We start from the raw sequence: 27,745 nt of genomic DNA on the forward strand, positions 1-27,745 counted from the left end.
TTAATTGTATACCTTGGGTTGGGGGGAATAAAACATTTAACAGAGTATTACCTAAAGGGCCAATCAATCATCTAATTGTCATGATGTATACAAATGTGGAGTCGTGTTGTTCAATTAATTCTTTTAAACTTGCAGAAATAAATGCTTATTACTGAAAACCAGATGATGAGAACTTGCAGCATGGGGGCTGATAGATACTCAATAGAATGCTGGAAAATCCAACCTGGAAAATACAGTGCATGTGTATGAGGGAAAAAAATCAGAAAAAAAAAACCAGTGGGGAAGTGCCATGTGACTGTAGCAGTGCTGAAACCATTGTTGGTAGGTAGGTGAATAGATGTGATTTGCAAGATGATCTGCAGTAGAAACTGAGGTCCATGACGGGATTTTTGTCCTCACAGATAAGGCAGGGGAGTATAAATACTGCATCTTGTTCCAGTCTGTCTCCTTGTATTCTGTATGACTGTGTGGGTGCTCCTTGCGTCACCCGGCAGTTCAGGAACCCCCAGCCCAGCCCTCTGGGCCTGGCCACACACTGGGCTGGTTGGAGCTGAGCTGTAACTGGTTTGTACCTGGAAAAGTGAGGAGCAAACATCTGCCTGGCTGGAATGCTGCTGCCAGAGAGGGAGATCCTTGGCATCACTCCCCAGTGCCTGGAATCCAGTGCTTCCATGGAGCAGCTGGGATGTGCATCTGACCAAAGGCAGACTGATCCAGCCCACTCAAATGGGGGAAGATGAACGCAGGGAAAAAAGGCTTTGCAAGCCAAAAACTTTTCCCAGATACATGGCAGTGGGATCAAGGAGAGGATTGAATAGCTGGAAATGCAGGGAGGCAGGAGGAGACAGCCAGGTGCTCAAGCAGGCAGAATGTTAGTTCATCTCAGACCATCTCATGGAAGCAATGCTCTCCTGAACCAAGATGTGGGTTTTTTCAGTGGAAGATGTATGAACATTCCCATGATGATGCTCTTGAAACATGTGGGCTTTGGGAAATGTTTCAAAAAGCAGGAGAAGCCTCTTAACAGATCTGTAATGTACTGCCAACCTGTGCCTTGTGCAGCTGGAACAGGAAAGTACAGATTAGATGAAGTTCTTGGGATCCAGTGAGGAGGTTCTGCACATGTCCTGCTCAGTACTGCAGCATCCAGGTGCAAAGAGTTCCTTTAACAACATGGACTGGTAACAGAAATACTGTAGGGCATTATCAACATGTCCCTCACTTTATAGAGATGTTTTATGAAACTGATACTAAGAGTTGTAAGATACTTTTAAAAGAAGAGATTAGAACTAGGATCAATAAAGAAGAAATTCCTGAAATTAATGGTTTATTTGAATAGACTAATATGGATTCAGATCATAGCACTTACTCAGTATAGTTTTGCATCTTTATACCAGAGGTCTGAAATCTCCTGTAGGTCCACTTCTGTACAGAAGTCTCATTTTGATGTCCTGTATCAGTCCAGAGACCACCAAGCACAGGCTCCTGTCTTAGACAAAGCCTGAGGTCACCCATTGAGGAATGTGTTAAAATCTCTGGGAGCAGATGTCAGAGAAAATCTCCTATATGAGGTAGTCTAATGCTTTGAAGAGTGACTGTTCTTACCAGACTGTCCACTGTTGGCTGGTAAAGAAGGGAATAACTGGTACTCCCCCATATTCAGCTGTTTTGATTTTATAAAGAGCAGATTTGAGTTTATGTATTTAACAGTGTCTGACTAAACTGAAATATTGATGAGCTGTTGATGCCTTGTTTTGAATTTGCTCTATTTATTCACATTCTTGAATTTTTTTCAGGAATATCCAAAAGATTCTTGGAGTCTAATATGCTTCTCTGTTTGATATTCTACCTCAGAAACTCATCATTGATGAGAAGAAATACTATCTCTTTGGGAGAAATCCTGATCTGTGTGATTTTACCATTGACCACCAGTCTTGCTCTCGGGTCCATGCTGCCTTGGTCTATCACAAACATCTCAAGAGGGTTTTCCTCATAGATCTGAACAGCAGTAAGTAGTGTGGCATTTAACCAGACAGAAGAGCTATGCTTCAGTGCTTAAAGATTCTTCAGTCTTAGACACTTTTTCCTTTTCCATTGTTGTCTGCACTGTGGGCAAATGGATATAATTGCAATTTCCATCATAGGGAAAGACAAGGGTTAGGGCAAAGGAGTGTTTGCTCCAGTCAGCTACAGCTGCCTCACTGGGTGTTTCAAATATTTCTAACTTTTAAGAGGCCAAAGGAAAGGAGGAAAGTGACTTGGCCTTCCTGTCACAATTTTAGTGAAGCCTTGTCTTCTGAGGGTGATTTCCCAAGGTCTAAAACCTGTCAGGTGGGTTTTTGTACAGTCCAGTCATAGTACATTGGGATCTGCAGGAATACAGAAAGTAAAAGGTGTTTTTATTTATTTCCAGGTATAATTTACTTCTAGTGATTTTTTGAGGACTTCTGGTATGTGTTAACTGAGTTTGTGAGATGGTGTACATAGCTGATGCTTCCAGCAGTACCTCAGTGCCTTGCACCTTGGAACAATTGTTACAGCTTCTGAGATTCTCAAACTTGAACTGGAATACCATGGTCCCAAGCTCATGAGACTCTTTTGCATTTTGATGTCCTCAGCACATGGCACTTTCTTGGGTCATATCCGTTTGGAAGCTCACAAACCCCAGCAGATCCCCATTGACTCCACGGTTTCCTTTGGAGCCTCCACCCGTGCGTACACTCTGCGAGAGAAGCCACAGACACTGCCCTCAGCAGTGAAAGGGGATGAGAAGATGGGTGGTGAGGATGAGGAGCTGAAGGGTCTGCTGGGGCTGCCAGAGGAGGAGACAGAACTGGACGTGAGTATGATGGCACACTGCTGGCAAGGACAGCATTCCCCACTTGTTTGCTCAGTCATGGAATCATGAGGTTGGAAAAGATCTTTGAGATCATCAAGTCCATAATTCTAGCATTGCCAAGCTGTTGTGACCCACTCCTGAAGATGAGGTTAACTCAGTTTCTTTTTAATAGATCCTTTTGGGCAGGTTGGAGTGAAACAATGCTGAATGACCAATGTTTATATATTTATATAGAGAGAGTTTATTTTAGAACCATTAGGTTGCAGTGGAAAGGAGGTAGACAGCCATTTTGGTTATAATTATCTATAATAATATAGAAAAACAAAAGTATAAAAATAACACTTGAAAAAACACAACAAAAAGAACAAAAGGATATGAGTAGAAACATCTCAGCACCCCCATGGGCCCAGCAAGACTTGATGTCCATTGGTTGAAGTGAAGGTTGCAGTCTTGATCCATGAGGGTGAGAGAAGCCCTGAAACCAGAGTTTAATGGCTTTAAGTGGAACACCCAGGTACCTTCCCTGGGCAGGAGAAGTTTTATACTGACTGTGGATCTCATGTAGTCCTGTGGTAAAAGGCCCAGAAATTAGTCTGGGGCTTTGATGGGTTTTGGGTACTTTGATGGTGTATGACCCTTCCAGTACATGACCCTGGCTCTCACATCAGTGCAGTTGAGCCAGTTATGCCCCATCAGATGGAAGAAAACCTTCAGTTCTAGGTGGGAATGGGAATATCCCCAGAGGGTGAGGGGTCAGAGAGTTGAGGGGTTTAGATTTACAATGGAGCCATTGTGTAAGGCAGGGCATTGCCCTGATAGACATTGCACTGTCCCCCCTCAAAGAATCTGCTGCTCATCAGCCTCTTCCCTTGATCTGGTTCAAAACCCAGCTTCTTGCTAAACAAGGGTTGATTTGACATAGTCATCCTCTGGTGCTCACACCTCTGTGCCTGGGCTGTTCCTTCATGCGTGTCTGCAGAGCACCTGTGTTTGCAAATGGCCAATTGTTTAAGCCATTGACATTTCAGTCTGTCACACAGGCCCACAAGACCCTAAACCATGTCCTTAAGTTCAGTGTCTAAATGTCTTATAAATACCTCTGGGAATGGTGACTAAACAACTTCCCTGGGTTATCCTTCCTTAGGTTCAGGTTTTTAATTTCTTGTCTTTGAAGACAGTCTGAGGTGTCTTCTGCTGTCCAAACCATCTCATCTGCAATGATTAACCTGTGAGCATGATGCTTTCCAGAATCACGGACCTAGTAATCTCAGTGTGCCAGTGATCATCTCACCAAGGTTTGCCAGGGACATGCTCTCCAGCTAACATTGCCCCAGGTTGGGGCAGTTTCCCACTCTGTTCTGTGAATGCTTCCCTGTTCCCCAAGTTAGATCATGAAGAGGGAGAAGCACTGGATATGGGAAGGGACCTCTCAGAATCATCAACCAGCTCAAGCAGGGCCACCTGGAGTAGGCTGCCCACGATTGTGCTCCATTCTAAATATCTCTGCAGAGACCCTGCAGCCTCTCAGGGCAGCTCACTGCAGCCCTGAACCTCTGCTTGTTCCTCAGGGTCTGAAGTTGAAACTAAACAATGTCCTGTGCTCTTCTGATGTGGACAGTCATGTGATTAAATCAGACTTCACACACCAGTTGCTTATACTCTTTCATTTCTAAATTTGCTATTAGAATCTGACAGAGTTTAATACAGCCCACAACAAAAGGATCTCCACACTGACCATTGAGGAAGGGAACTTGGACATCCAGAGGCCAAAGCGAAAACGGAAGAACTCCAGAGTGACATTCAGTGATGATGATGAGATCATCAATCCAGGTAAGGAGTTTGCTTTAATCCTCAGATTATGCCCTTCAGGACCTCCTTCCAGTATGCTCATAGGGATTCCTCATGGGTGCATATGGATAAGGAGAAAATAAATTTGGCAGTCTACAAGCTGCTGCCACGTCTCACTGAAGTCTGATCTTCTGTTGTACCTGTAAAGTAACTGCAAGCTCTGAGCAGGATGAGGATATCAAACTCAGCTTCATTGTTCAGTACTCTGTCAGATACTGGAGAAATGTCATGGGTCCAAAAGGAGGAAGGTGGTTTGCATTTTTTGCCCTCTTTATAATCTCAGTGGGAACAAAACTTTGCTTTTCACCTGTCCTTTAACACTTTCTTTACCTGTTGCCTCTGGGATGTCTCAAGCTCAGAGGGTTTTTGCTACTTTTCTGCACATCTGAACCAAGTCATCCCTAATCTTCATTCAAACTGATGCATTTTAAGATGTATCCAATTCCATATTAGTCTTTTTTTTCTCTCTTAGCTGTTCTGTATTAATGGCATTCTTATCAATCATACTTTATTTGGATAATACTTCTGTTAATAAGAGCAGATAATTAATGAGCAGGTATTTTGAAATACAGTATGAAGGTGGTTCCTTTAGCATCCATAGTGACTATTTTGGTTTATAATGTGATGCAGTCAGTGCTCAAAACATCCTAATGCAAACACCAGTCATTCTCATCACAAAAAAAACCAAAAAATATAATTTTCTGGACTTGCAGAGACTGACTGCTTCTGACTCCTGCTTTAAGTCCCCTTTAGGGACTGGCTGCTCTGCCTTTAGAACATGCAGTGCCTTGTCAGCAGTAGCTTTCAGCCCAAACTCCAGTCTGTCTGATCCCAAACCAGTCATCCAGCTGTTCCCATTCTCCGTTTGAGGGAAATCCAGGTTGCCTGATGAGCCACCTGGAGAGAAAGCCACTGGATGTTCCTCCCTTTATTTGTGATTACACTTGTGCTTGCTGGGAGCTGCTGGAGTTTTGGTTTTGAGAGGAGAAGATCTGTTCCAGTTTTTCATGTAGATTCCTTTACCCCACAGAGGTTCTGTTTTTCTCATGTGTTCACTGAAGGCAGCACTGGTTGTGTGCACTGAAAGAATCACTGTTGTTGTTTTGCAGAGGACGTGGACCCGTCTGTGGGGCGGTTCCGGAACATGGTACAGACAGCAGTGGTCCCAGTTAAGGTACAGGGTGACTCCTAACTCTCTCATTAGCATATTGCATTGATGAACTCACTTCATGATTTATGAATTGCATCTTAGAGTGCTCCCACATGGAAAGTGTTTCATTGTTAAGCAGAAGTTATGTCAGTGTCTCACAGTTGTCTTTTTTAGCAAATTTGACCATTTCCCTTCAAACCCAGCTTTAGCTTTTTTCTTTAATAACACATGGGGTCAATGATTTTTTTTTCCTCCCAAAAAGAAACACTTTCTAGAAATTCAGTGCATTAGTTCCAGGCATCAGATAAAACTGTGAGAAATGTAGAAAATAAAAGGGGAAAATGAGAGTTTGTTTATTTAAATACTGTGTTTGACATTTCGTAAGTTTGTGTACTAGTACAAGCAGGTTTAGGCTCCAAGATGAGTGGAGTTGTTGTTGCCAGTGTTCTATTTAACTGGAATATGCAAGGAGGAAGAAAGATCTGCAGAACTTCAGAGCAGCTAAGCCACAGTGTAACAGCAATTTCACTTGTTGCTGTTACAGACTAAATAACATCATGTGGAGAAGGCTAATATTACATAAACCCAGACTGCAGGAGAAGATTCCTTGATCAGGAGCTAAATTACCCAAGTGATGTAGAAATTGCAGTTTCTTTCTGTGGGGGAGGGAAGGTTTGTGTTAAAATGCTGTCAGGCACAGGGTGGGACTGGGGGTATCATTTGCAGGGCCAGGAGTTGGACTCACTGAGCCTTGTGGGTTCCAACCCAGGATGTTCTGTCACCTACTTGGTCTTTGTTCAGGACAAGTTCAAGACTGGCAGGAGTATACAGGAGGTGAAGAGGTGCTCTGACTTCCTCTGAGTTACACCCGAGTGTCAGCTTTTGTCTCCCTTTCTGCACTGTGCACCTCTAAGAGTTAATTGTTGTGGTTTTCAAGGGAACCCAGAGGAATCCTCGCACGACAAAGACTGGGACATGTTAGCACTTAGTACATGTTAGATTTAGGTGCCTCTTAGGAGAGGGAAATAGCCTCAACAGCCAGTTTGAGCAGGCTGATGGTTTCCTGCGTTGTGACTAATTCTTTAACTACTTCTGTCTGCAGAAGAAGCGCCTGGAGAACGCGGGCTCGCTGCCCACGGACGAGTCGGCGTCGCGGCGCATGCAGAGCTTCCCCTACAGCGGAGGATTGTACGGGGGGCTGCCCCCCACCCACAGCGAGGCAGGGTCACAGTCCCACAGCGTCCATGGCACCGCTCTCATCGGGGGGCTGCCCATGCCCTACCCCAACCTCGCCCCCGATGTGGACTTGACTCCAGTTGTGCCCTCTACAGTGAACATGAACCCGGCTCCAAACCCCGTTGTCTTCAACCCTGAAGCTGTGAATGAACCCAAGAAGAAGAAATATGCCAAGGAGGCCTGGCCTGGCAAGAAGCCAACTCCGTCCCTGCTGATCTGAGCTGGGCTGGGGGAGGGTAGGAGTCACCAAGTCCAGAAACTTTTCATGTGCGGTATCGTCTTTTTAAAAATTGCAGTGTCCTAACAGATGTAATATCAAGATTGGAGGAGTGAAATATCCTTTAAAGATCTGTCTTCAAATGTTTTTATATGTCTGTTAAAAAAAAAATACCGTTCCCACCTCCTTTTGAACCAGAACCCCTACAGCCTTTTCTTGGCCACCACTGTCCCAAAGGTCTTTATGCTGAGTTTGGATCCACAGGTTGAAGGGACAGTCTCACAGTTTAATTGTCACTAATGGGATGACCCTGCAGGTCCGTGTATTTCAGTGCTGAGCTTGCTGTGGTGACACTGTTCCTGCTGGACATGCTTACAGCAGGGCAGCTCTGTCAAAAGGAAATGTTTGTGGGGCCAAGCCTTGCAGAATCTCATTGGAAGGAGTTGTAAAACTTGCAGAATATAGGTCAGCTTTTATTTTTTATGTTTTCAAAACCCCAACAATGTGGGGCATTCTCTTTTTTTTAATTATTATTATTTTTTAGTTTGGGTACAGCTTGTTTTAATTTTCACATAAAACACTAGATCATCCCATGAGTCATGAGCTGAGATGGATAAGTAGCAGGTGGGTTCCTTAGCTTTGTTCTAGTGCTGCAGAATGCAGTCTGTGGGATGGATACAGGGTGCAAAGGGTCAGAGCATCCAGCAGGATCAGGCATTGTTTGCACTGTGACTCCCCATGGTGACTCCCCTGGATAACTCAGGGTGAACTTAACACAGTGCAGTTTCTTTTAGACTTGGTGGTCCCTGTAACTTAAATAGTTTCATTTTTATTTGCAAATGGAACTTTTAAGTTTAGCATATATGAGATTTAATGAGACAAAAAGCTGGGAAGACTGCCGTGTTCCCCACACACAAATATTTTGGTTGCTTGGAACTGTAGGTGAGTGCTACTGAGAGCCAGAATAGGAATTCTCAGTGGACTTGGGTTGTTGCTCAAGCCCTTTAGTTCCTTGGGTTTAGATTTGAAAATGATTGACATACTCAGACATATTGTGGCTGTACTTTACACAAGGTAAGGCCAGAGCTCTGTTCTTCAGCTCACTCTGGATTTTTGTACACACTCTAATGCAGGTCAGCTACAAGTCACATTCCTTTGCTGTTTGGGGGATCCAGGAAACGTGCATCAGAATGACAGCATGTACCTGGCTGTTCACTGTGTGCAGGATTGCAGCTGCTTGGGGAAGTAGTGCCGAGTTCCTGGGCTGGGGCTGTGTTCAGTGAGCTGGGATGCTGGATGCATCACACCCATTTCAGACAGATATCCCAAAATCTGTGTGAGTTCTGCTCTGCAGTGATTGTTTCTATTGTGTCCCTGAGGTGCCAGCAGGCAGCTGCCCAGCTCACAAGAGCCATGGCCTTAGAGACTGCTCTGCTCCCTCCCCACAGCATCACATCCAGCTCAGACTATTCCTTGTGTGGATTCAGCTCCATGATCCAGCTGTGCTGCTCTGTGTTTAAGTTGCCATTGATGATTCTGCCATTGAGCATTTGTTCTGTTTCCCGGTGCTCCCACACTGACTCAAAATCTTCCTGTCTTTAGTCTGGCCTGTAGGACTTCCAGTTCCCAGCCAATTGCTTTCTGAAGGCAACTCTTCAGGGTAAGACTAGTCAGGACAAACAAAAGTTGAGCAGGTTTCCTTCTTTTTTTGTTTTGGGGAGTTTTTTGGTTTTATTTTGGGGGGAAGAGGGTTGGGTTTGGGGTTTTTTGGGATTTTATTTGCAAGTGGCTCTTTGCAAGGTTTTTCTTGAACACAGGAAACTTCACTGCTCATTGTTTTTTAAAGCTCTTCTCCTCCCAGACTCTGAACCAGCTCTTATTATTTCAGAGCTTAGGGGCCACAGCTGGCCACAAGGGGACAGGAACATCGAGGGGCTTTGTACAGACATTTGTACACTTGTGTAATATGTAATAGGCCTTTTCACACTTCTGTTGAGCTTTTTACCTGTAACCTTTACTATGTTGTAAATTAAATGCAGATTTTGCCAGGTTGGGAGAGTGTAGTGTGTTCATTCCAGTCTGGACTGGTACAGCTCAGACTGCCCATGGTGCTGTGGCTCATGGCAGGATCCTGCCATGGCAAAGTGCTCTTCTCCCTGCACGCCTTGTCCTTGGGCTGCCTCAGGCTGCAGCTCCTAAAGCTGCCCCAGCTGCTTTGCTTGTGACCTGCTCTGCTGCCTCATGCTGCACTTTGGTACACAAGTGACACTTAACAGTGGATTTTGAACAGTGCTTGCTTTTGTTTTCCAGGTCAAGTTTTATCTGGTTCTGGCATAATCCTCTTTGTAGGTTGTACTCCAGAGTCCAGCTCTGCTGCTCTCATTACTCAGTCTGCTCCTCCAACAACCTGCCTTGGGCAGATTGAGGGCACCAACCCCTATCTCTGGATCTGCAGCCTGCCCTGGGCTCTCTGGGGACAGCTGCAGTGACGAACACCAAACTGGGTACAGGTAACCTGTAGAGTTGAGAGAAACTCCCCAGCTTTGCTGAATTCAGTCATATTCATGGCATACTTAAGTTTTTTCCCAGTGTAGCAGCAGCTGGGGCAGGTGCGCTTGCACTGCAGTGTTGACAGAAGACTGAAGTTCACAGTTCATGTGCCAGCTCCTCACCTGCCACAGGTAGAAATACCTGGAAGAGGTGAAGGTGTTCCCCCTGTGGTCTGACACTGTCAGTTTGGATGTGTTAATCTGTTAATCATTAAATGAAGGATTAACAGGGACGAAACTTGCAGAATAATGTGAAGCCCTCTGCAGTGGGAACACAGAGATGGGAATAAAGTGGAGACTAGTTTGCAGCTGAATCAATGAGCTAAAGAAAATGCTAGTAGTGTCCAGGAACATCTGTCCTTGCAGAACTTCTGGGTTACCACTGTAACCCCTCCTCCCTGGTTTGGAAATACATAAATAAATAAAGGAGTGCAGCATCCAGCAGGCAGCCCAAGAGCTTGATGTGAGGTAACCCATGGACAGTGAAGTACCAGAACATCAGCCCCTGTGCCAACAGGCCTGGAAGCAGCACTTGTTGGGGTGCAGATAAGACCTTCCTGTGCCCTTCAGGAAGGCAGGAATAGCTTCCAGTGCAGAACAGGTGAGTGACCAGGTGAAGTGTGTACTTATGCCATTACACCAAAGTAAAATCTGAAACCTCAATGGCACCAAGAGAGACTGCAGGACATAGCTTGGGACAAACCAAGGACCTGGGGCTGTGCAATGGCTGACGCTGAGCTCAGTTGTCAATTGCTGTTTACAATGTTTTGGGTTTTTTTAAAAAAAGGCAAAATGCAGTCTGATCAGCTGACGCTCTTTGTGCTCAAAACTCTCAATCTAGCAGTGGTGAGGGAGGAACAATGTTTCTGTTTTCACTTCTCAACACCATATACAGGTCTGCACCCATAAGAGCTGTGTGGTGGCTCTGGGCTTTACCTGCTGGGTGTGGGAGAGGGAATACTGGAAAGAGTGTGAAGTAAGAGCCTGAGGGGAGTTGAGGATCAACACCTGTGGGGTTTGGCTTGCAGGTGTTAATGACTCTTCCCCAAAAGTTCTGTAACCTGTAAAACAGTAAGAGGTATCTGACATTCCAACATCGCAATCAGTGCCTGAAATTAACCATGATGCTTCCCCTGTCTCCCTCAAAAGAGAGCAGCAGCTTTCCAGAAGAAATGGTGTTGAATTTGGTTATTGTCTTTGGTTTTATATGAATTTTCCAGAACTGATGTCCTCCTCAGAGAAGCTTTAAGAGAGAAGCAGCTAAAGAGTGTGAATCTCTGCTCTCCACCCCTTTGTACTTCAACCTTGCTGTCTCTCTTGTCATAGAATCTGACAATCACCAGGGAAAGGTTTCAAGCAGTTACAGAATGGTAGCGGAGAAGGAATCCATAAATACTAAAGCTTAAATATTGCCGGGGCCCACACAGGGCGGGCGTGGGAGGAGGCTGCCGCCAGCATTCCTCATGGTGACACACACCTCTCACGGGGGAGAGTCACCCCAGCCCCTCTCTCCTGCATCCCCGTGCCCGGCCCCAGCATCCCCGCAGGTAACCCCGCCTGCCACGGGGGCAGCTCCTTCCCCGCAGCCCCCGGCGGTGCCTCGGGCGGGGCCCTGCCCGCCCCGGCTCCTTTCCCCGGGCAGCAGCACCCGGCCCTGCCCGCCCCGGCTCCTTTCCCCCCCGTAGCTTCTGCCCAAACTCGGAGCTGTTTCGGAACGAACCTGGTCTCAAAGCAGCCCGGTTGGGACCTGCCAGCTCGGTTCTCCCGCTTCAAACAGGATCTCAAGACAGGCAACACCGACAATTACCGCCTGTCCCACCGTTCCTCTCAGATCTGCGTTTGCTCTGGGAGCTCTGGAGACAGAGCTGGGCAGGAGCGGGGGCTGCGAGCCCTGCGGCCCGGGAGCAGAGCAGGGTGTTGACAGCGGAGTGAGGCGTGTTCCCATCGGCAGTGAGGCACCACCACATCCCATCACATCCTGCACCGACAGGCCCGCAGCGGGGCCCGGCCCTAAAGTGGGTGTTGAACACCCACACATCGCTCCACACACGCTCAGGTGGTTCCAGGGCGAGCACCAACACCAGCAAAATAAAGCAGAACATCTCCCCGTCCATTCCTCTCCCCCCCCCCCCCCAGACCTACGGGAGAGCCCAGAGCCACCTTCACACAACACAGAGCACCCATCCTGCATCCCCTCCCCTCGCACCTGCAGTGCCATACCAGCACCATGTACTGCTTCCCCGCAGGGGCTCAGAGCAGCTGGCAAACCCAATGCTCTAAATCACTTCCTTAGATCTCACTGGCCCAGTAGCCCAGATCAGCTGCCAAGCCCAGCTGAGGGAGGGAACTCAGTGGAGGCAAGTGAAGAGAGCACAGAAAAGAGTGAAGATAGCTATTTATGCTCAACAACTGAGGCACAAATAATCATCAGGACCTCATCTTCAGCACTGAAACACCAAAGTTTGCTGAAGTCCAGACACTGCCACCCCACCTCGCTTTGCTCATAAGCCACAGGCTGCTATGGAACAAAGCCACCACAAGACTTCCTGAGTCACAAGCTGTGCAGACTTGGAAAAGTGTGTGCCAACATAAGGAATGCTGGCAGCAGCCTCTGGAACATGTGGCTGCTCCCTACCCTCACCCCTTGCCAGTTCATTTCCACAGGGAGGCCTGGTCTTCATCTGATTTGTGAGGTGGCCCCAGGAGTCCCAGCAGAGTGGAGACATTCCTTGGTACAGTCACTTTGGCATAGCAAGGCTCTCAAAAACATTGCTCTTCACACATCAAGCTTATCTAGAAAATTTCAAATCAGCATCACAGGGCTTTAGTAAACATTGACAATTTTGTCCTGGTTTCCAAGCAAGTTCTCAATGCCAAAATCACCAATTCAGATGCAGCGTAGTGTGATCTTGTGCCCTCCTCCTTTTCTCTTGCTCTTGCCATCACAGCACTCGCTGAGGACTGAGAAATCCTATGAACATGCAGAAAACCAAAAGCCAAACACTGCTAGCAGCAGAGGCAGAGCCATTGGTTTTCACACACTGATCATACTTTATAAAATCAACTTCCCTGATGGCACACAGGTGATCCACACGGCAATCCTGCTTGCATGGTTCCAGATCATACTTGGCAGAGTTAAACTCATAGTACAGCTGCAGGTAGTGTGGGTCCCTCAAGATCCTCTCCAGCACTATCTGCATGGAGTGTGCAGAGCCATCAGGGACCTGGAAGGCTTCTGTCAGTCTGTACTCTTCTTCCCACACTGGGAACTCTTCCTCCTGTGGTGACTCCATCATGTTGGCACGAGTAAGGTTCAAGTAGTAAGTCACCATATCCTGAGGGAGAGAAAAACAGAACTGGGAAGACACTGGGCTCCCTGGAGTGAGATACTGGGCTGGGCTTGGCCCCCACTGCAGCACCCCAAGGGCCCAGCTGCCCTTGATGGGGCTTCCTACAGATATGGGCACCTGGGGACACCTCAGGTGAGACCCTCCAGAAACCACCCCAAACAGAGCCTGTTTGCTAAGGGGTGGAGGGGTGGCTTTGCTCTGCTTGACTTTGACCTCCAAACATCAGAAGCTTTGAGCCTGGCCTGCTTCAGACATCAGTCAGTTACTATCAACACTGTCCAGAAGCAGAAGCAAGGGCTGCAGGAGTGTTACTTACTAAGCAGTTATCTTCTCAACTGAAAACAAACTCAAGTTTTTCACAGCTTCTGTTCTCAGCCTCTTGCCCTTTTTCTCTCTGCTTCACTGGCTCCCCAGCCTTGCACAACATATTTTAGCATGCACTTCTGTGCTATAAACATGTAAACAGAGCAACTATAGAGAGCTCCATTCACTACTTCATCCCAAAGGAGGCCATAAGCACCTATCCTCCACCTCTTTGCCTACAGAAGCTGCCCCTAAAATTTACCTCAATTCAGATCCACTCCAAAGGTATCATTTTAGCAAGCAGAGGGACACAAATAATATTTTTAGATGGTTTAAAGATTTTGGAGGGTGTCTTTTATTACTCAATGAGTAGTCCTGTGATCCATATTATCTGGGGAGCAAAGCAAATGTCAAAGGGAACTCACTAAGGACATGAAGAACACCACAAAAAACTGATGTCTGACTCTGCCTGGGGGAGCTCATCCCAGCAGGGTGCACTGGCTGCCAGGGCCATGTTTCAACTCACTGACTGACTAAATCTTTGTGCCAGACACAAGGCTGAAATATCCTGGGCCAGAGTCCTCTCCCACATAGCCACTCAGCTTCTGTAGACTGAGAAATCCTGAAAAGCCTGTTTTGACTACAGGGGGAATTAAAGTTTTTCCAGAGCTGCAGTGTGGTGCACACAGGGATCCCCTACCAAGACCTGAAGGGTGTCCTGATCATAGTCGATCACCCGAATCGCAGGGTTGTTGGCTCCATTGCTCACTCCAGGTAATGTTGTTTTCCAGGGACTCACTCCAGGGGCCAGGAACATCACATTGATTGGAGCACCTTCACAGAAATGCAAAGCAAACTGTGACTGGAGACCCTGTCCCCATCACAGTGAGAACCTGGAGCAGATTGTGCTGCCAACAGCACCTTTGTCACCAGCTCCCAAAGGCACCACCACACACACGAACCTTAACACTGAATAATGAAGAATACTGGGGACTGAGCACAGGGCTGCTGCAGCCAGGAATGGGTCCCAGCTCTCCAATGCTGGCAAAAGCTCTTGCAGTGAGGGTGGCCAAGGAACCACACTCAGCAGAGGTGTTTCCCCAGAGCAAGCCCCACACACAGAGATTCAGCACTGCCCCCTCAGCAATGCCCAAACCCCTCAAGAGCGAACAGGCAAGAAGCTCCCAGGCATTGAGGGGAAACAACAATATCTGAGGGTGAGTAAGAAGGAGGGCAGGAGCTACAGACTGGGGGGAGAGATGAGAACCACTGCTGCCTCTTGTTGCCTGAAGCATTTCAGAAGCTTTTGCTGGCTTCCTAGCTGCTTTCAGCCAACAGCCACTGAACTCTCACAGACAGTGATTCTGAGAGCTGTCAGAGCTGTCACAAGTGTTTGGGTGACCAGAAGGGGTACCTGTGTCACTGTAGAACATGCGAAAGCTGTCTGTGTGATGGTGCCCAAAGAACTGGGCAGCAATCACGCTGTGGTGCTTCTGCACAATTCCCAGGTAGCGCTCATTAAAGTCCCTCCGGAACCAGGGCTTGCCCCGTTTCTTCTCAAAGAAGCCAGGAGGGACATGCCCCACAATGTAGACCTACAGAAGCAAGAGCTGCCCTGAGCACAGAGCCCACATCACCCATGGAGCACCAGCCAGCTGCAACTGCACCCAGAGGGAGCAGAGCAGGAAGAGCTTCTGGGTAGGGAGAAGCCCAAGTTGTTTATTATTTAATACCTTTTCATCTGCTCTAGAGGCGTTGCTCAGCGTTTCTTCCAGCCACTGGAACTGCCCCCCAGGATCCTTGTCACCAGCTGTCTCATTATTCTGGTCATAGTACAGGTTGGTGTTGAGGACAACCATCCGCCCCCTCGTCCCTGGGCCAGGCAGCTTCTCACTGTAGAAAGCTCCTTAAAAATGCAACCAAACAGAGGAAGAGCTGGAGGTCTGGTCACACTGGTGGCTGTGATCCCATTTGTTTCCACCTCTCTGGTTTTCTTAGCAACAGTCACAGCAGGGTTACTGCCTGGGACAGTGCTCTGACCACTCTAGGATGTGGATTTGGAGTGACTCTTCCCTGTGTGTTTCTCATCATTCTCATGCCTCTCCTAGTGGAAGGAGACCTCAATGGGTACAGTGGGCAGCACCAGGAGCTGAGCAGCTCTGGAAAGCCTCAGCACTGCCTGCACCAGCTGCTACCTTTAAATATATTTCTCCTCCCTCTGCAGGTCATCACTCTGCATTCTTTCCAGTAACTTGACAATGGCAGGAGAGACTAAAGTATAAAATAATTTCTCTTCTTGCAAGCAGAACTCCAAGACAGAAATCAGCATTGAATGGGACCCTACCTCTGCAAATCCTCTGTAAATACTGTTGCTCTGAGCATAGAAGCAAGGAATATTGTTTATGGTATTCTCCTACCCCTCTTCATATCCCCAGCATGCTCTAGACATAGCCAGTGGTGCCAGACCTGCTCTGAAGAGAGGAAGGGAGGCATCGCTCAGCCAGGGCCGCCACAGTTCTGCTGTTTGGTTGTAGATCCTGTGCTCCTTCCCAGGAAACTGATTCTTGGGGTGAAAGTCATGATTGCCCATCGCTGCATAGACCTTAGTACCTGGAGACAGAGCCAAGGAGGCACAGGGGAGGTCAGTGCTGCAGAGCTCCTCCAAGCTCCCCAAGGGCACTCCCAGCCTTGGGAAGAGAGCTTTGCCAAGGCCAGCCACCCTCTGCCCCCGAGGCCACACTGCCCAGGGGGCAGGACATGGTTCTGACCCACCCTTGAGACAAGCCACCCACAGCCAAGTGACCGAGCTGTCACCAGCAGTAATGCTCCTTGCTGGCACAGGTTGTGTCTGGGGGTATCTTGCAGCCTTTTCTGCCTTCATGACTAATGACAGAAGCCTTTCTTTTTCTCTGAATGAGCTAACCTGAAACATGAGTGTGCATCAATGCTGTATAGTACAGCAGAATTGAGGCCACCAAACAAGTCCCGGTGGCCACAGCCCTTCTGTGCCTTTCCCTGTCACAATTCTGTCATTTCTGCATCCTGGTTAGTCCGTCCCATGAGTCTCTTCTCATCCCCTCAAATCCTACCTGGAAATGTCTCTTTTATCAGAGAAGTCAGATTTGCTATGATGTTCAGAACCTTTTCTTCTCCGAGCTGCTCATTGGGGACATGGGGAGTGTCATCTCTAGAGAAAGAAGCAGCACAGTCACTGTCTGGGACTAACAGGGCCTGTGCTTACAGCAATGAGCAAGGCAGAGAAACCTCCCAATTCATCTCTGTGCCTCCTAGAAGAGGAATTTTAAGCTTCTGGGTGCTGACTGGCCAAGACACTGAGGGAGTTTCAAAGAATTGCTCAGAGGGAAAATGAGCTCCACTCCAAACTTGCCAGAGTCAAGGACTGTTCAGACAACACTCTCAGGGATGCACAGGGTGGGGTTGTTGGGGTGTCTGTGCAGGGCTAGCAGTGGGAATCCATAATCCTTGTGGGCCCCTTCCAGCTCAGGATATTCTGTGATTTCATGATTCACTTTACCTTAAAACCCCTATGCACAAGGGTGTGAAGGAAAGGCTCCCTCTGCCTTGGGGCATGTCATAGGCACTAAAACTGCCCGGAAACATTGCAAGGATCAGCACTTTGACTGAGGGCATCTGATCTGCAATATTGAAGCAGAGCTGTTTACATAACTGCAGTCACCAGAAAACAAGGGAATGCCTCCAGTAAGACAGCAATCTAGGGCTCCTCCATGTCTGTGTTTACATTAACATGCTTATGGCATTTTTAGATGATGCTGGACTGTCCACAAGCCCACTGGAGAGAAAGAAGAACATTCAAAATCATGTCAAAGGACTGGGGAAATTTGCTTGAGGGAAAAAGAATACTCAACATAGGGTCACAAGAACCAATAACTACATCTAAGCAGGAACAGGCATCTGTAGGGACAGAAAATGAAAACAGGGGACAGCCAAAGCCCTGCAAACTGAAACTGGAGGTTACAGCAAGTTGAGGCTGCACTATCCTAAGAAAGACCATATACACAATCACCATACAAAATAAAGCTTTTACCATCTCCAAGTGTTATTGAGGCCTTCCACAGGACAAGGGACCTGCCCCTGGAAACCGTACCAGGAGAGAACATCCTCCCCTGGGGAGGTTCCTCTGACTCCTAAAGCAAAACTGTCCCTTGTTGAGACAGGTGTCCCAGGTGCCTCATCGCAGATACAAGGAATGCTGCAAGCTGGTTTACAGCTCTCCTCCCACTGCTCTGACCAACAGCACCAGATGCACGGACACACAGCCCCCAGCTCCTTCTCCTGGGCATTCCAGGTACTCAGAGTTACTGTGGAATCAGCCACGGCGGGACAGGACGCACAAAGGCTGGACACTGAGTTGAGAACCTTTTGTCACCTCACTGCCATAAGCGTCCTGCCAGTGTTGAGAGCCTTGAGAGCTTGTGCTTTCATCCAAACCCTTGTTTTGCATTACGAGGCACATCCTCCCCTCTCATTTTCAAAGCAGGGATCCTGGAAAGAGCCCTGACACACCGTATGGGCTCCACAGCCCTTCTCCCGCCCAGCCCTGCAGGCGGGCCCGGCCCCTCTCACCCGGTCCAGAGCACGAAATCCGGCGTGGCCAGGCGGCTCCGCATGGCCCAGGCAGCCGAGCGGAGCAGGCTCCAGGGCGCGTCGCACAGGTAGCTGCCCCAGAGCCCGGTGGGCCTGGTCCGATTGCTGCCCGAGGGGCACGGCCGTCCCGCCGCCACCGCCGCCTCGTACTCGGGGTCCCAGTGCAGGTCTGTGAGGTGCCAAAACCTCCCGGAGCGGCCGCGCGCACCGGGCAGAGTCACGACCAGTAGGCACAGCAAGAGCAGCACCGCGAGCTGGCCCATCGGCTGCATGGCCAGTACGCTGCCCCTACCTGTGCCCGGTCCTCACCTGTGCCCCGTCCTCACCTGTGCCCGGCCCCGCCCCCTCGGCCCCGCCCCCCTCGGCCCCGCCCCCTCGGTCCCGCCCCTCATCGACACCAGGCCGGGCAGCGCCCGCTCTCAAAATGGCGGCGGCGGCTTTCCCGCGGCCTCCTCCTATTGGAAGGAGCCGGAAGGAGGAAGGACGCGATTGGCTGGCGGCCGTCAGAGCGGCGCTCCCGGATTGGGCGGCGGGCGGCGGCGCGCGAGGGCAGGCGGGTGGCGGCAGGTCCCGGAGCTGGCGCGATGTGGAGCGGGCACGGTGCGCGCCGGGACGGGGCCGGGCGGGCCGCGCTCGCCGCCTCCGGGGCCCGAGGCCGCCGGTCCCCGTGATGGCGGCAGCGCTGGGGACGGCGGCTGTGCCACCGCCTCACTGTTCCTGTCTCTCCCCGCTTAGGGAACTTCGATGGCGGGTACGGCACCATGGGCGGCTACACGCAGTCCCCGGGCGGGTTCGGGTCGCCCGCTGGCGGCCAGCCGGAGAAGAAGCAGGTAGGCCGGGCGGGGGCCGCGGGAGGGGCCGGGGCTGGGGCCGGCTCTGACGGTCCCTCGTCGCCTTGCAGCGGAGCCGCTCGCAGAACATCGTGCCCTGCACCGTGTCGCAGCTGCTGGCGGCCGAGCAGGTCGACGAGACCTTCCGGATCTGCGATGTGGAGATCTCGCAGGTGGGCGCCGGGGCGGACCCGCGGCCGGGGCGGGCCCGGGGCCGGCCCGAGCAACCGTTCCTCCTCCGCCGCAGGTCACCGTTGTGGGCATCGTCCGGCACGCGGAGAAGGCGCCCACCAACATCCTCTACAAAGTGGACGACATGACGGCAGCCCCCATGGACGTCAGGCAGTGGGTTGATACTGATGTAAGCATTGGACTTGCCGTGAACAGGCTTCTTTAGCAGCTTTTGAGAGCAGTGGGTAGAGAAAAGTTGTACAGTTATAGTGTCTCGAATGGAAAGCAGCCAATAAGGATCATTGATCAACACCAACTCTCTACTTACAGAGCTTTTCTAATCCAAAAGATATGTTTTTTTTTTCTGGAAAGTATTTTAGGGATAGCACGTCTCTGAAATCCAGTGGAGATGCTGCTGTAGTGGAGGCCACTGGTGTTATATATGATTGTCTGCCTGTTTAGTATAGCTGAGTTCAGCTGAACAGTTGTGAGAGGGTAATAAGGAAGATGTTCAGTTGCCTTACTGCAAGTTTAGCATGGGTTCAAAAACAGCTCTGGTCTGCCCCATCCCCCAGCCAGATTATGGAATTCAACACCCAGTTTTTTAGTATTCGTGGTTCCTTGCCTCTTGTTGCCCTGTGAGAATCTCTCATAGATGGACAGAAACAGCAGAGCAGACAACTGGCTCTCACTGCTCTGAAATATGTGTCAATGTTTTTATTATTTTTATATTTACAGTTATGTAAATGCTCTTACTGGATATAGGAATATGCATTGTTTGTTCTTGCTTGAGATGAGCCTGCTTTGCTAAATTGCTCATTGTGATAATTGAGAAATGGAAACATGAAACAAGAAACCTCTCTTTTTTTCCCCCCTCTCTGTTAGGAGGCAGGAGGTGAGAATGTTGTGATACCTCCAGGAACTTACGTTAAAGTAGCTGGCCACCTTCGGTCGTTCCAGGTAAGGTCACAATACTTGAGTGTGAGTCGTGGCCATGAGGCTGGAGCAGGGATGTGAAGGATTGGTGATCTGGCTTAGTGCTAGGGGTCTGCTTTAGAATATCCACTTAATTGTGGTCTCTGGACAAATCCTTCAATGTCTCTGCCAGGGTTGTATTTCATAACTTTCTAATTGCTCCTGAATGCAGAGGACTATTTAAAATGAGAATCTTTTAAAAATTCCCCTTGTCATCTGTGTTTTCAGCAGAGCAGAGCTCTAGCCACCAGGTTCTGGGGTGTTGTTACTGTCAAGCTTAGACCAAGTTCTGGTTCATGGGGAGACTTCTCTTACACTTCATGTAGCACATGTGGTTTAAATAGTCAAATAATGGTGCATGTGCATTAAGACAAGATGCAGTTCATTCCCAGCTGGTTAGAAAGAAGAGAGATTCTGTCTCCATTGTCTTTCAAAATCACATCCCTCCCCCACTGCTTACTTGCTCCCAGTGAGATGGGGGGAATCAGAAGGGGTGCAAGTGAGAAAACCCATGGGTTCAGGAAAAGACAGTTTAATAAGTAAAGCAAAACAAGGAATTCATTCCATACTTCCCACGGGCAGGCAGGTGTGCCTCTTCCTCCTTCTTTCACCAGTTTTGTAAATGAGCATGACACTGGCTGGTATGGGTTCTCCCATGGGGCAGGGTGAGTCTCAGCTTTTTCCCCTCACAGCTCCCTGTGCCCTCCCAGCCTAATCCTGGTGGTGCTTGTGTGAGAAGGAGGAAAGTCCTTGGCTCTGTGCAAGGATTGGTGAGCAATGACTAAAACATCCCTGTGTTCCCAACGCTGTTTCCAGCACAAGTCCAAAACTAGCACATGCTAGTGTACCCCAGCCAAAACCAGCACAAAATCTAGGTCAGAACCTTTTGGAAAAGCTGCATGCAGGGAAGCTCTGTCCCCACTGCTATCCCACTCCTGTAGGGAATGGCTGGGTTGGCTTGTTAGGCATCTTCATGTTGATGTGCTGTAAATTGTTTTCATTATTTTGTGTTTGTTTTGTTTCGTTTTTTTCCTCTGAAAGAATAAGAAGAGCTTGGTAGCATTTAAGATCATGCCTGTGGAAAATATGAATGAGTTCACCACACACATACTAGAAATTGTCAATGCACATATGATCCTCAGAAAAAATATTATGGTACGTACAAAGATCCTGATTCCATCGTGGCCCTTCCTGGGTGACTGGTGATCTCTAAAAGAGGGACCTTTCCCTGGGAAAATTGTCTCGTGGGGCTGGAAAGCTTGAAGCTGGGCAACACTGAAGGTGTAACAGGAGTCCTGGCTTCCTTGGAGAGAGATTGTGTTGCAATCCACTTCCACAGAAGCTGTTTTACTTACTGGCTTAGAAATAACATAAATGAGTCTTTAACTCTGCAGGCTTGGGCAGCCTGGGTAACCACAGCACTTTTATTCTCATAATTCCAGTCAAGAGTGCCACCACAGTCATTTTCCTCCACTGGGATAAGTGACATGGGAGGCTATGGAGGAGGAGGAGGCAGCCTGCCAGTGAATGGGCTCACAGCACACCAGAGCCAGGTGGGTGCCAGCAGCTTTTCTGGGAGCACAGCAATGGCAGCAGAGGCTCCTCCAGTGTGATGTAGTGTGGTTCTTTCTCATCCAGGTGCTGAACTTGATCAAAAGTTGCCATGTGCCAGAGGGGATGAGTCTGCAGGACTTGAAGCACCAGCTCCAGAGTATGAGTATGTCAACAATCAAGTAAGTGTGTGGAAATGAAAGATGCTGTAGAAATCCAGGCAGAGAGAACAGTGGACAAGCCCAGACACTCACCTGTGAATCAGGGTGGATAATCAGGTGGTCCCAGCAGCACAGGAGCCAGAGCTTTTGAAAGATTCACTGCCCCAAATGAGTTGTTGCCAGTTGCTGTGCTCCTTGTTTTCAAAACAAGCTGTTTATCAGTTCAGTAGTGTTGTACTTCAGTTGCATTTTTCCTGTTCAAGGACTACCTTGCTCTCTGCACACTGATAAAAAATCTAGGCGTAGTCTTCTACTCCACTGTCTCTTGTAACTTCTTCTTGAGACTTACAAAAGTAGTCATTATCTTCCATGATCTTTGTTTGTTCTGTCCCATATGGAGCAGAGTGGTTGCTACTACCTAGGAAGTGCAGAGTGGTGACTGAAGCAGAGTCTGAACTTCAAGGGGGGCACATTGCCATAGCTTTGGAGAAACTTCTGTGTCACAAGACAGAGATACCAAGAGCTTCCCTAGCAGCTGCCAGGAGGGAACTGTGGGGATGGGGTCTGTCAATGGGAATTACCTGGCAGGAAGGTGGTGACTTACCTCCCTTTGATAAGTAATTGCTAACTAGTTACCAACTGTGGGGTTTTTCTTCAAGGCAAGCTGTGGAATTCCTCAGCAGCGAGGGACACATCTACTCCACGGTGGATGATGATCACTATAAGTCAACAGATGCCGAGTGAAGTTCCTCCCATCTGATTTTAGATCCAAGCAAATGTTTGTCCGTGTTTCGAGATACCTTGCTGAGCTCTGTTACATAGAGGGAGACCTTTGTTCTTTATGGGAAGTCCTGGTTACTTGGTGCATGCCAACTCCTTGGAATTCAAGGACAAGCAGAATGTGTGTGATTCTGGTAATTGGACCTGATTACCTTCTGGTAATCTGGACCTGATGCTCTGCTGTGACCATGTGCCTGAAAGCATAATCAAACATGGGAAAGCTGAACTCAAAGCTTCAGAGCTTTCACTTTGTTTTGGCTCCCTAGAGAAATCCCTGTTAGAAACAAGAGCCTCTTTCTGATGTCCTTTATTTCTAGAGCTGTTTCTCCTAACTTGGCTTCCACTCCATTTTCTTGACAAAGTGGGTAGCCAAGAGTAACCTTCCACTAATGTACAGCAATCATGAGAAGATGTTTTCATTGTTTAGTTAATTCATTTAAATCTATATTTGTACTAGAGCTGATCTTGCTAGAGCTTTTAAACTTTTCCAATAAAGCAGTAACTTCGAGCACCTTGCATCACGTGTGACTCTAGAGGCTTTGCCTTGAAGAAGAAAATTGCTTGACAAAACCTGGGGATAAAAGCACAGCTCATACTTTCAGTTTAACTATCCTTATTTTTCCTGAGCTTTTTACTTGGAAGGTTCAAACTGAAGTGAATATCTGGCCAGTAAGAAACTGGATAGTTGTACTGCTGAAGAAAACATGTATCAGTGTTCCAAACAGGGCCAGGACCCTTTCTGCCACCAAAACAGACTCCCCAGGGAAGGGGTTATGGCCCCAGGGCTGCCAGAGCTCAAGAATTATTTGGACAACACACTCAGGCTCAGAGTGGGATTGCTGGGGTCTCCTGTGCAGGGCTGCGAGTTGGACTTAAGGATCCCTGTGGGTCTCCGGCTCAGAACATGTTATCCTGTGCCAAAATACATATATGCTATGCGTTTAGCTGAAGCTCAAATGAATTACACCATGCGAAGCAAGGTTTTGTTCTTTAAACCATTTTTAAAGCGTAACAGAAAATCAGGATCCAAGTTGATACTGGTAGTGGACTGAGATGGAGAGAAGGGATTTGTGTTTCCCATTTCTCTGCACGCCCTGCCTTGCTCAGGTGGCCGCTGCGCGGCGTCACTGTCCCCGCAGTCAGCGGGGAGCTTCTTCCTGTCACAGGAACCCGATCTGAGCTCGGCGCTGCGGCGGGAGCGGGGCCGGGGCCGGGGCCGGGGCGGGACCCACGGCTCGGGGCGGGCTCTGTCAGGGGCTGGGTCCGGCCAGTGCCGGCGCCGGATCCGGGCCCGGCCGCGGGGCCCCGATGTCTCCGCGAGCTGCCCCGCCGCGGTTCGGGCCGCTGCAGTTGGCGCTGGCGGCGGCGGGGACGGCGGCGGCGACCCTGGACCTGTGCGTGGACGGGTGGGTGGCGGCGGAGTACGCGCGGCGCGGTCACCCCGCCTGGGCCGCGCTGTCGCTGTCGCTGCTCGCCGCCGCCTCAGCCGCCGCCCAGGCCTGCAGCTGGCTCTGGCTGCGCTCCGACCCGCCCGCCCTGCGCCCCGCCGTGCCCGTGCCGCTGCTCGCCGCTCTCCACCTCCTACAGCTCGGCTTTTTCTTCAGGTACGGCAGTCCCGCCCCGAGTTCTCCTCCCCGGGCATCTCCCGGCCCCCGCTCCGCCCCAGCCTCCCCCTGGGTGCCCGACCCTCTGCAGCTGCCTCTCGGCCCCTCCTGGCACCCGGGGGTGGCTGTCGGGAGGGCCGAGAGGCTCCCGGGCTGGAGCCGGATGAAGTGTGTCAGTGGGAGCCCCCCGTGTCCCCGCTAGTGCAGTTTCTCTCCGGCTCTGCTCTGTCTCCCGGAGCTGTTGCCGCCGCCCTCTGAACAAACGGAGCAGCGCCCCGAAACCCCGTCAAGGGATCGGCGGTCCCGGCAGTTGAGGGGAGCAGCGAGGCCGAGCCGGGGGAAGGGAATGGGGAACGATCCAGGCAGGTCCGCCGAGGTCAATGCTCAGTTTTTTTACACTTTACTTCACCCTGTCTGGGCATCGTGTGGTTGCTGTGGTGCACGGTTTGGGCAGGGGAAAGGAGGGGCTTGGACATTAATCAGTGGGGTTCGTTGTCCTGTCAGGAGTTTTGTTGACCTGCCAGGGCAGCGTGGGGACCAAGGTATGTGATGCCTTGCGTGGCCCCTCACCATCAGCTGGGTCCTCACACAGGTGCCTCTATGCTCTGAAGGTGGGCTGGAGGGTGTGCTGGGCCAAGGCTGAGGAGGAGGATGAGCAGAGACACATGGCCTTCCTCTCCCACGACATCAGCATGCTGCGTCTCTTCGAGACCTTCTTGGAGAACACCCCACAGCTCACCCTGCTCCTCTACATTATCCTGCGGACAAACAAGGCTGAGCTCTCCCAGGGTGAGAGGTCTGGGCCAAGAGAGGGGTCTGCAGGGGTGCAGGCTTGGGGTCAGAGTGGGCTTGGATGGAGCAGATCAGAAAAGCTGTCCAGGGGCTGGAGGACCCAGCAAGACACTCATAGTGTCGTTCTGCTCTCATGTCGCTCCTTCCTTTGGCATGTCACACTCTATAGAGTGCACCTGTCCTGCACTCACATGCCCCAATAGACCATGCTGGGCTTGGGGTGTGGGGGGGTTGAAGCTGGGGGTTCACTGTCATCATTCTCCTTTGTGCCCCAGGAAAGGCTGAGGGTCAGGTGAGAGATCAGGCATCTTCTGGGGAGTTGGGAGGTGCTGATGTTGGTATGGGTGAAGCACAAGCTGCTGAACAGGTGCTGTGGTGCCCTTCCCAGGGTGGGGAGCAGGTGTCACTGCAGGGAAATGGGGGGCCCAACAACGTGGAAGCCATCACTCACCTGCCTGTGTGGGCTGAGGGCTTCCATGCTTGGGAGATGGGCTCTGCAGAGCCATTCAATCCCAGCGCTTCTTTCCCATCTTCTGAGCAAGGCCGGACACCAATCTCCTTGTCCTTGGGAGGGCAGAAGGCCAGGGAGAGATGGAGGTGCTGATGCTCTGGCCCCAACAGAACCTGCTTTGTGAGCTGGGGGGAAACTCATTTTAGCAGTGGTGGGCAGGGAGAGGTTTGAGCCAAGCTGGGCCACCCCTTTGTCCCCCCTCAGCATTTTCACCTCTGTGTTTGCAGGCCTGGGGATGGTCACCGCGTTCCTGTGTGTGTCCTGGTCTCTGCTGGACTACCACCAATCTCTGCGCTCCTTCGTGCAGGACAAGTACGAGCTGAGCCTGGGCTCTTCCATCATCTACTTCCTGTGGAACCTCTTCCTCGTCTGCCCCCGCATCCTGGTGGTTGCCCTCTTTGCCCTGTTCTGGCCCTACGGTGTGGCTGTCCACTTCCCACTGGTGTGGCTGGCCATGTTCCTCTGGGTCAGACTGCAGGGCACGGACTTCATGGAATCACCCGGCCCTGAGCAGCTTTACCGGGCCATGGTGGCTGTGATCCTCTACTTCAGCTGGTTCAATGTGGCACAGGGGAGGACGCTGTACCGCAGCATCATCTACCATGGCTTCATCCTGGTGGACAGCACGCTGCTGGCCCTCGCCTGGCTCTGGGGCCGGGCTCCCTCTGAGGAGCACTCCTACCTCCTCCTCGTGGTCTCTGCAGCCCTGCCCTGCTACCTGCTGGGGCTGGGGCTGAGGGTCACCTACTACAAGTGGCTGCACCCCAACGTGCGGGTGCAGCAGGAAGACAGATACGATGAGGTGGATGCCAGGGGAGGGAAGGATGGGACGGAGTTTCGCTCGTTTTTGGAACCAGACCTTGTGAATAGGCGGATGCAGTATCTGGCCCAGACCCACATCTCCTTGTCCCAGCTGGCACAGCAGCCCTTCCTGAATGGAGCTGCTGCTCTGGAGTCTGCCGTCTGAGGGCAGGTCCTCTAAAGGGACATGAGGGAGGAGGTAAACTTGCTGGTTGTGCCCCCTAGGCTGGTGTTTTGGACAGCTGGAGGGACGTGACAGAAACCAGAGGTGATGTGGAAACACACAATGAGTCCCATGGCACTCAGTGTGGCTCCCATGGCTGTACCCTCAAGGAAAGACACAGTGTTTGTGACGAGTCCAGCACAGTGTGGCACACGGCTGCACTGCTGTGTCAACTTTTCTTGTTATTTATTATTAGCTTTTTCAAAGAAGAAAAATGAAAATAACACTGGTTTATTTTCTCTGTGCCTCTCCTGTTCCTGCTGCTGTCATTGCCATTGCTGTCAGTGCAGGGATATGGGTGGTGGGGCAGGGAGAACTTGTTTTCTCCATGGCAGTGGCTATCTGACCTTTCTGTTTCCAGCTAGGCTTTTCCTCCTTGTGTTAGTTTTGGTATTAAGGTCAAAGCTCATCTGTTATCACTGTGTTCAGGGAGGGATAGGGAAGGAGGCCTGTGCTGGGAGGAGTGGCTGCAGGGTGGCTCAGGGCTGCTAGCTTATTATGGACACCTTATGCTCCCTTGGCTGCCATTCCCACCATTACAGCCTGGCCAGTGCTCACAAGGCTGTGACCAGGCTGGAGTTGGCCACAGCATTTCTCAGCCATAGGTGGCTGTTGCTGTGGGCAGCGCGGTCAGTGCTGTGCCAGCTCCTGGGCACAAACACCCACCCCTTCCCAGGTGGGGCTGCCTCCATGCAGCTCAGTCCCCAGACCCAGGCAGGCCCCAGAGCAGCCCCTGCCTTTCGCTGTTGCCTGTCTGGGCAGCTGTGGCACATCCTGGCTGCCTACAGCTGCCCCCCTTTGGCTCCTTCCCCTCATCTCCATCACATCCCTCCCTGCACCCCATCCCAGGAAGGAACTTCCATACCAGGGAAGGCATCTGGATGCAGCTGGAGGGGCAGCTGAAATGCTGGTTCACAGCTGCTCCTGGAAGAAGCTCAGCCCTGCCCAAGGCCAGCAGCATCACAGCAGAGGGTAGGAGAGGGGTGGTGCCTTGTGCAAAAGCAAAAGGGCAGGTAACATTTGTGCAGGAAACACCACGTGTCTCCTCAGGGCACCTCAGCAGGGCCCAGGAGCAGGTCCGTGCCCCACTGGCTCTCTGGTGGCTGCACTGTGACCTCTGCCACCCTGAATGCTCCTGGTGCTGCCAAGCCTGGCTCAGGCTGTCACAGGAGCAGAGAACAGGCAGAAGCACTGACTATAGAAAATAAAGACTTTATTTTTTTTCCAG

At 50.3% G+C, this 27,745-nt stretch overlaps 4 protein-coding genes across 4 annotated transcripts; 3 read left to right on the plus strand and 1 right to left on the minus strand.

Annotated features, from left to right (window-relative positions):
* The first annotated feature begins 2,394 nt into the window (after positions 1–2,394).
* PPP1R8 (protein phosphatase 1 regulatory subunit 8) lies at positions 2,395–9,367 on the plus strand. The gene is made up of 4 exons (XM_062508900.1): positions 2,395–2,839; positions 4,525–4,669; positions 5,797–5,861; positions 6,940–9,367. The coding sequence occupies exons 1-4, from the start codon at positions 2,588–2,590 to the stop codon at positions 7,291–7,293; spliced, it is 816 nt and encodes a 271-aa protein (XP_062364884.1). The 5' UTR covers positions 2,395–2,587; the 3' UTR covers positions 7,294–9,367.
* Positions 9,368–12,781: 3,414 nt separating this feature from the next.
* SMPDL3B (sphingomyelin phosphodiesterase acid like 3B) lies at positions 12,782–18,390 on the minus strand. The gene is made up of 7 exons (XM_062509199.1): positions 18,098–18,390; positions 16,582–16,679; positions 15,959–16,102; positions 15,226–15,398; positions 14,907–15,087; positions 14,193–14,326; positions 12,782–13,174 (listed from the first exon to the last, which is right to left on the minus strand). The coding sequence occupies exons 1-7, from the start codon at positions 18,388–18,390 to the stop codon at positions 12,782–12,784; spliced, it is 1,416 nt and encodes a 471-aa protein (XP_062365183.1).
* A 297-nt stretch (positions 18,391–18,687) lies between these two features.
* Positions 18,688–23,076, plus strand: RPA2 (replication protein A2). The gene is made up of 9 exons (XM_062509019.1): positions 18,688–18,718; positions 18,854–18,948; positions 19,020–19,121; positions 19,196–19,309; positions 20,005–20,079; positions 21,136–21,249; positions 21,537–21,647; positions 21,733–21,827; positions 22,466–23,076. Exons 1-9 carry the CDS (start codon positions 18,703–18,705, stop codon positions 22,548–22,550), a joined length of 807 nt encoding a protein of 268 aa, XP_062365003.1. The 5' UTR covers positions 18,688–18,702; the 3' UTR covers positions 22,551–23,076.
* Positions 23,077–23,894: 818 nt separating this feature from the next.
* Positions 23,895–26,649, plus strand: XKR8 (XK related 8). The gene is made up of 3 exons (XM_062509131.1): positions 23,895–24,190; positions 24,783–24,979; positions 25,721–26,649. The coding sequence occupies exons 1-3, from the start codon at positions 23,895–23,897 to the stop codon at positions 26,458–26,460; spliced, it is 1,233 nt and encodes a 410-aa protein (XP_062365115.1). The 3' UTR covers positions 26,461–26,649.
* Positions 26,650–27,745: the final 1,096 nt, after the last annotated feature.

This window comes from Cinclus cinclus, chromosome 26 (genome assembly GCF_963662255.1).
Source record: "Cinclus cinclus chromosome 26, bCinCin1.1, whole genome shotgun sequence".
NCBI lineage: Eukaryota > Metazoa > Chordata > Aves > Passeriformes > Cinclidae > Cinclus > Cinclus cinclus.

Bases quoted from the DNA above. Each gene is read 5' to 3' on its own strand.
- RPA2 (XM_062509019.1), top strand. The intron at 19,122-19,195 runs GTGGGCGCCGGG...CCTCCGCCGCAG, and splicing joins GCGATGTGGAGATCTCGCAG to GTCACCGTTGTGGGCATCGT. The intron at 21,648-21,732 runs GTGGGTGCCAGC...TTTCTCATCCAG, and splicing joins TCACAGCACACCAGAGCCAG to GTGCTGAACTTGATCAAAAG.
- PPP1R8 (XM_062508900.1), top strand. From the start codon at position 2,588: ATGAGACTCTTTTGCATTTTGATGTCCTCAGCACATGGCACTTTCTTG. The intron at 2,840-4,524 runs GTGAGTATGATG...ATTTGCTATTAG, and splicing joins AGGAGGAGACAGAACTGGAC to AATCTGACAGAGTTTAATAC. The intron at 4,670-5,796 runs GTAAGGAGTTTG...GTTGTTTTGCAG, and splicing joins TGATGAGATCATCAATCCAG to AGGACGTGGACCCGTCTGTG.
- SMPDL3B (XM_062509199.1), bottom strand. From the start codon at position 18,390: ATGCAGCCGATGGGCCAGCTCGCGGTGCTGCTCTTGCTGTGCCTACTG. The intron at 16,680-18,097 runs GTGAGAGGGGCC...TTCTTTCTCTAG, and splicing joins GATTTCGTGCTCTGGACCGG to AGATGACACTCCCCATGTCC. The intron at 13,175-14,192 runs GTAGGGGATCCC...TCTCTCCCTCAG, and splicing joins AGGACACCCTTCAGGTCTTG to GATATGGTGACTTACTACTT.
- XKR8 (XM_062509131.1), top strand. From the start codon at position 23,895: ATGTCTCCGCGAGCTGCCCCGCCGCGGTTCGGGCCGCTGCAGTTGGCG. The intron at 24,191-24,782 runs GTACGGCAGTCC...GTCCTCACACAG, and splicing joins CAGCTCGGCTTTTTCTTCAG to GTGCCTCTATGCTCTGAAGG. The intron at 24,980-25,720 runs GTGAGAGGTCTG...CTGTGTTTGCAG, and splicing joins CAAGGCTGAGCTCTCCCAGG to GCCTGGGGATGGTCACCGCG.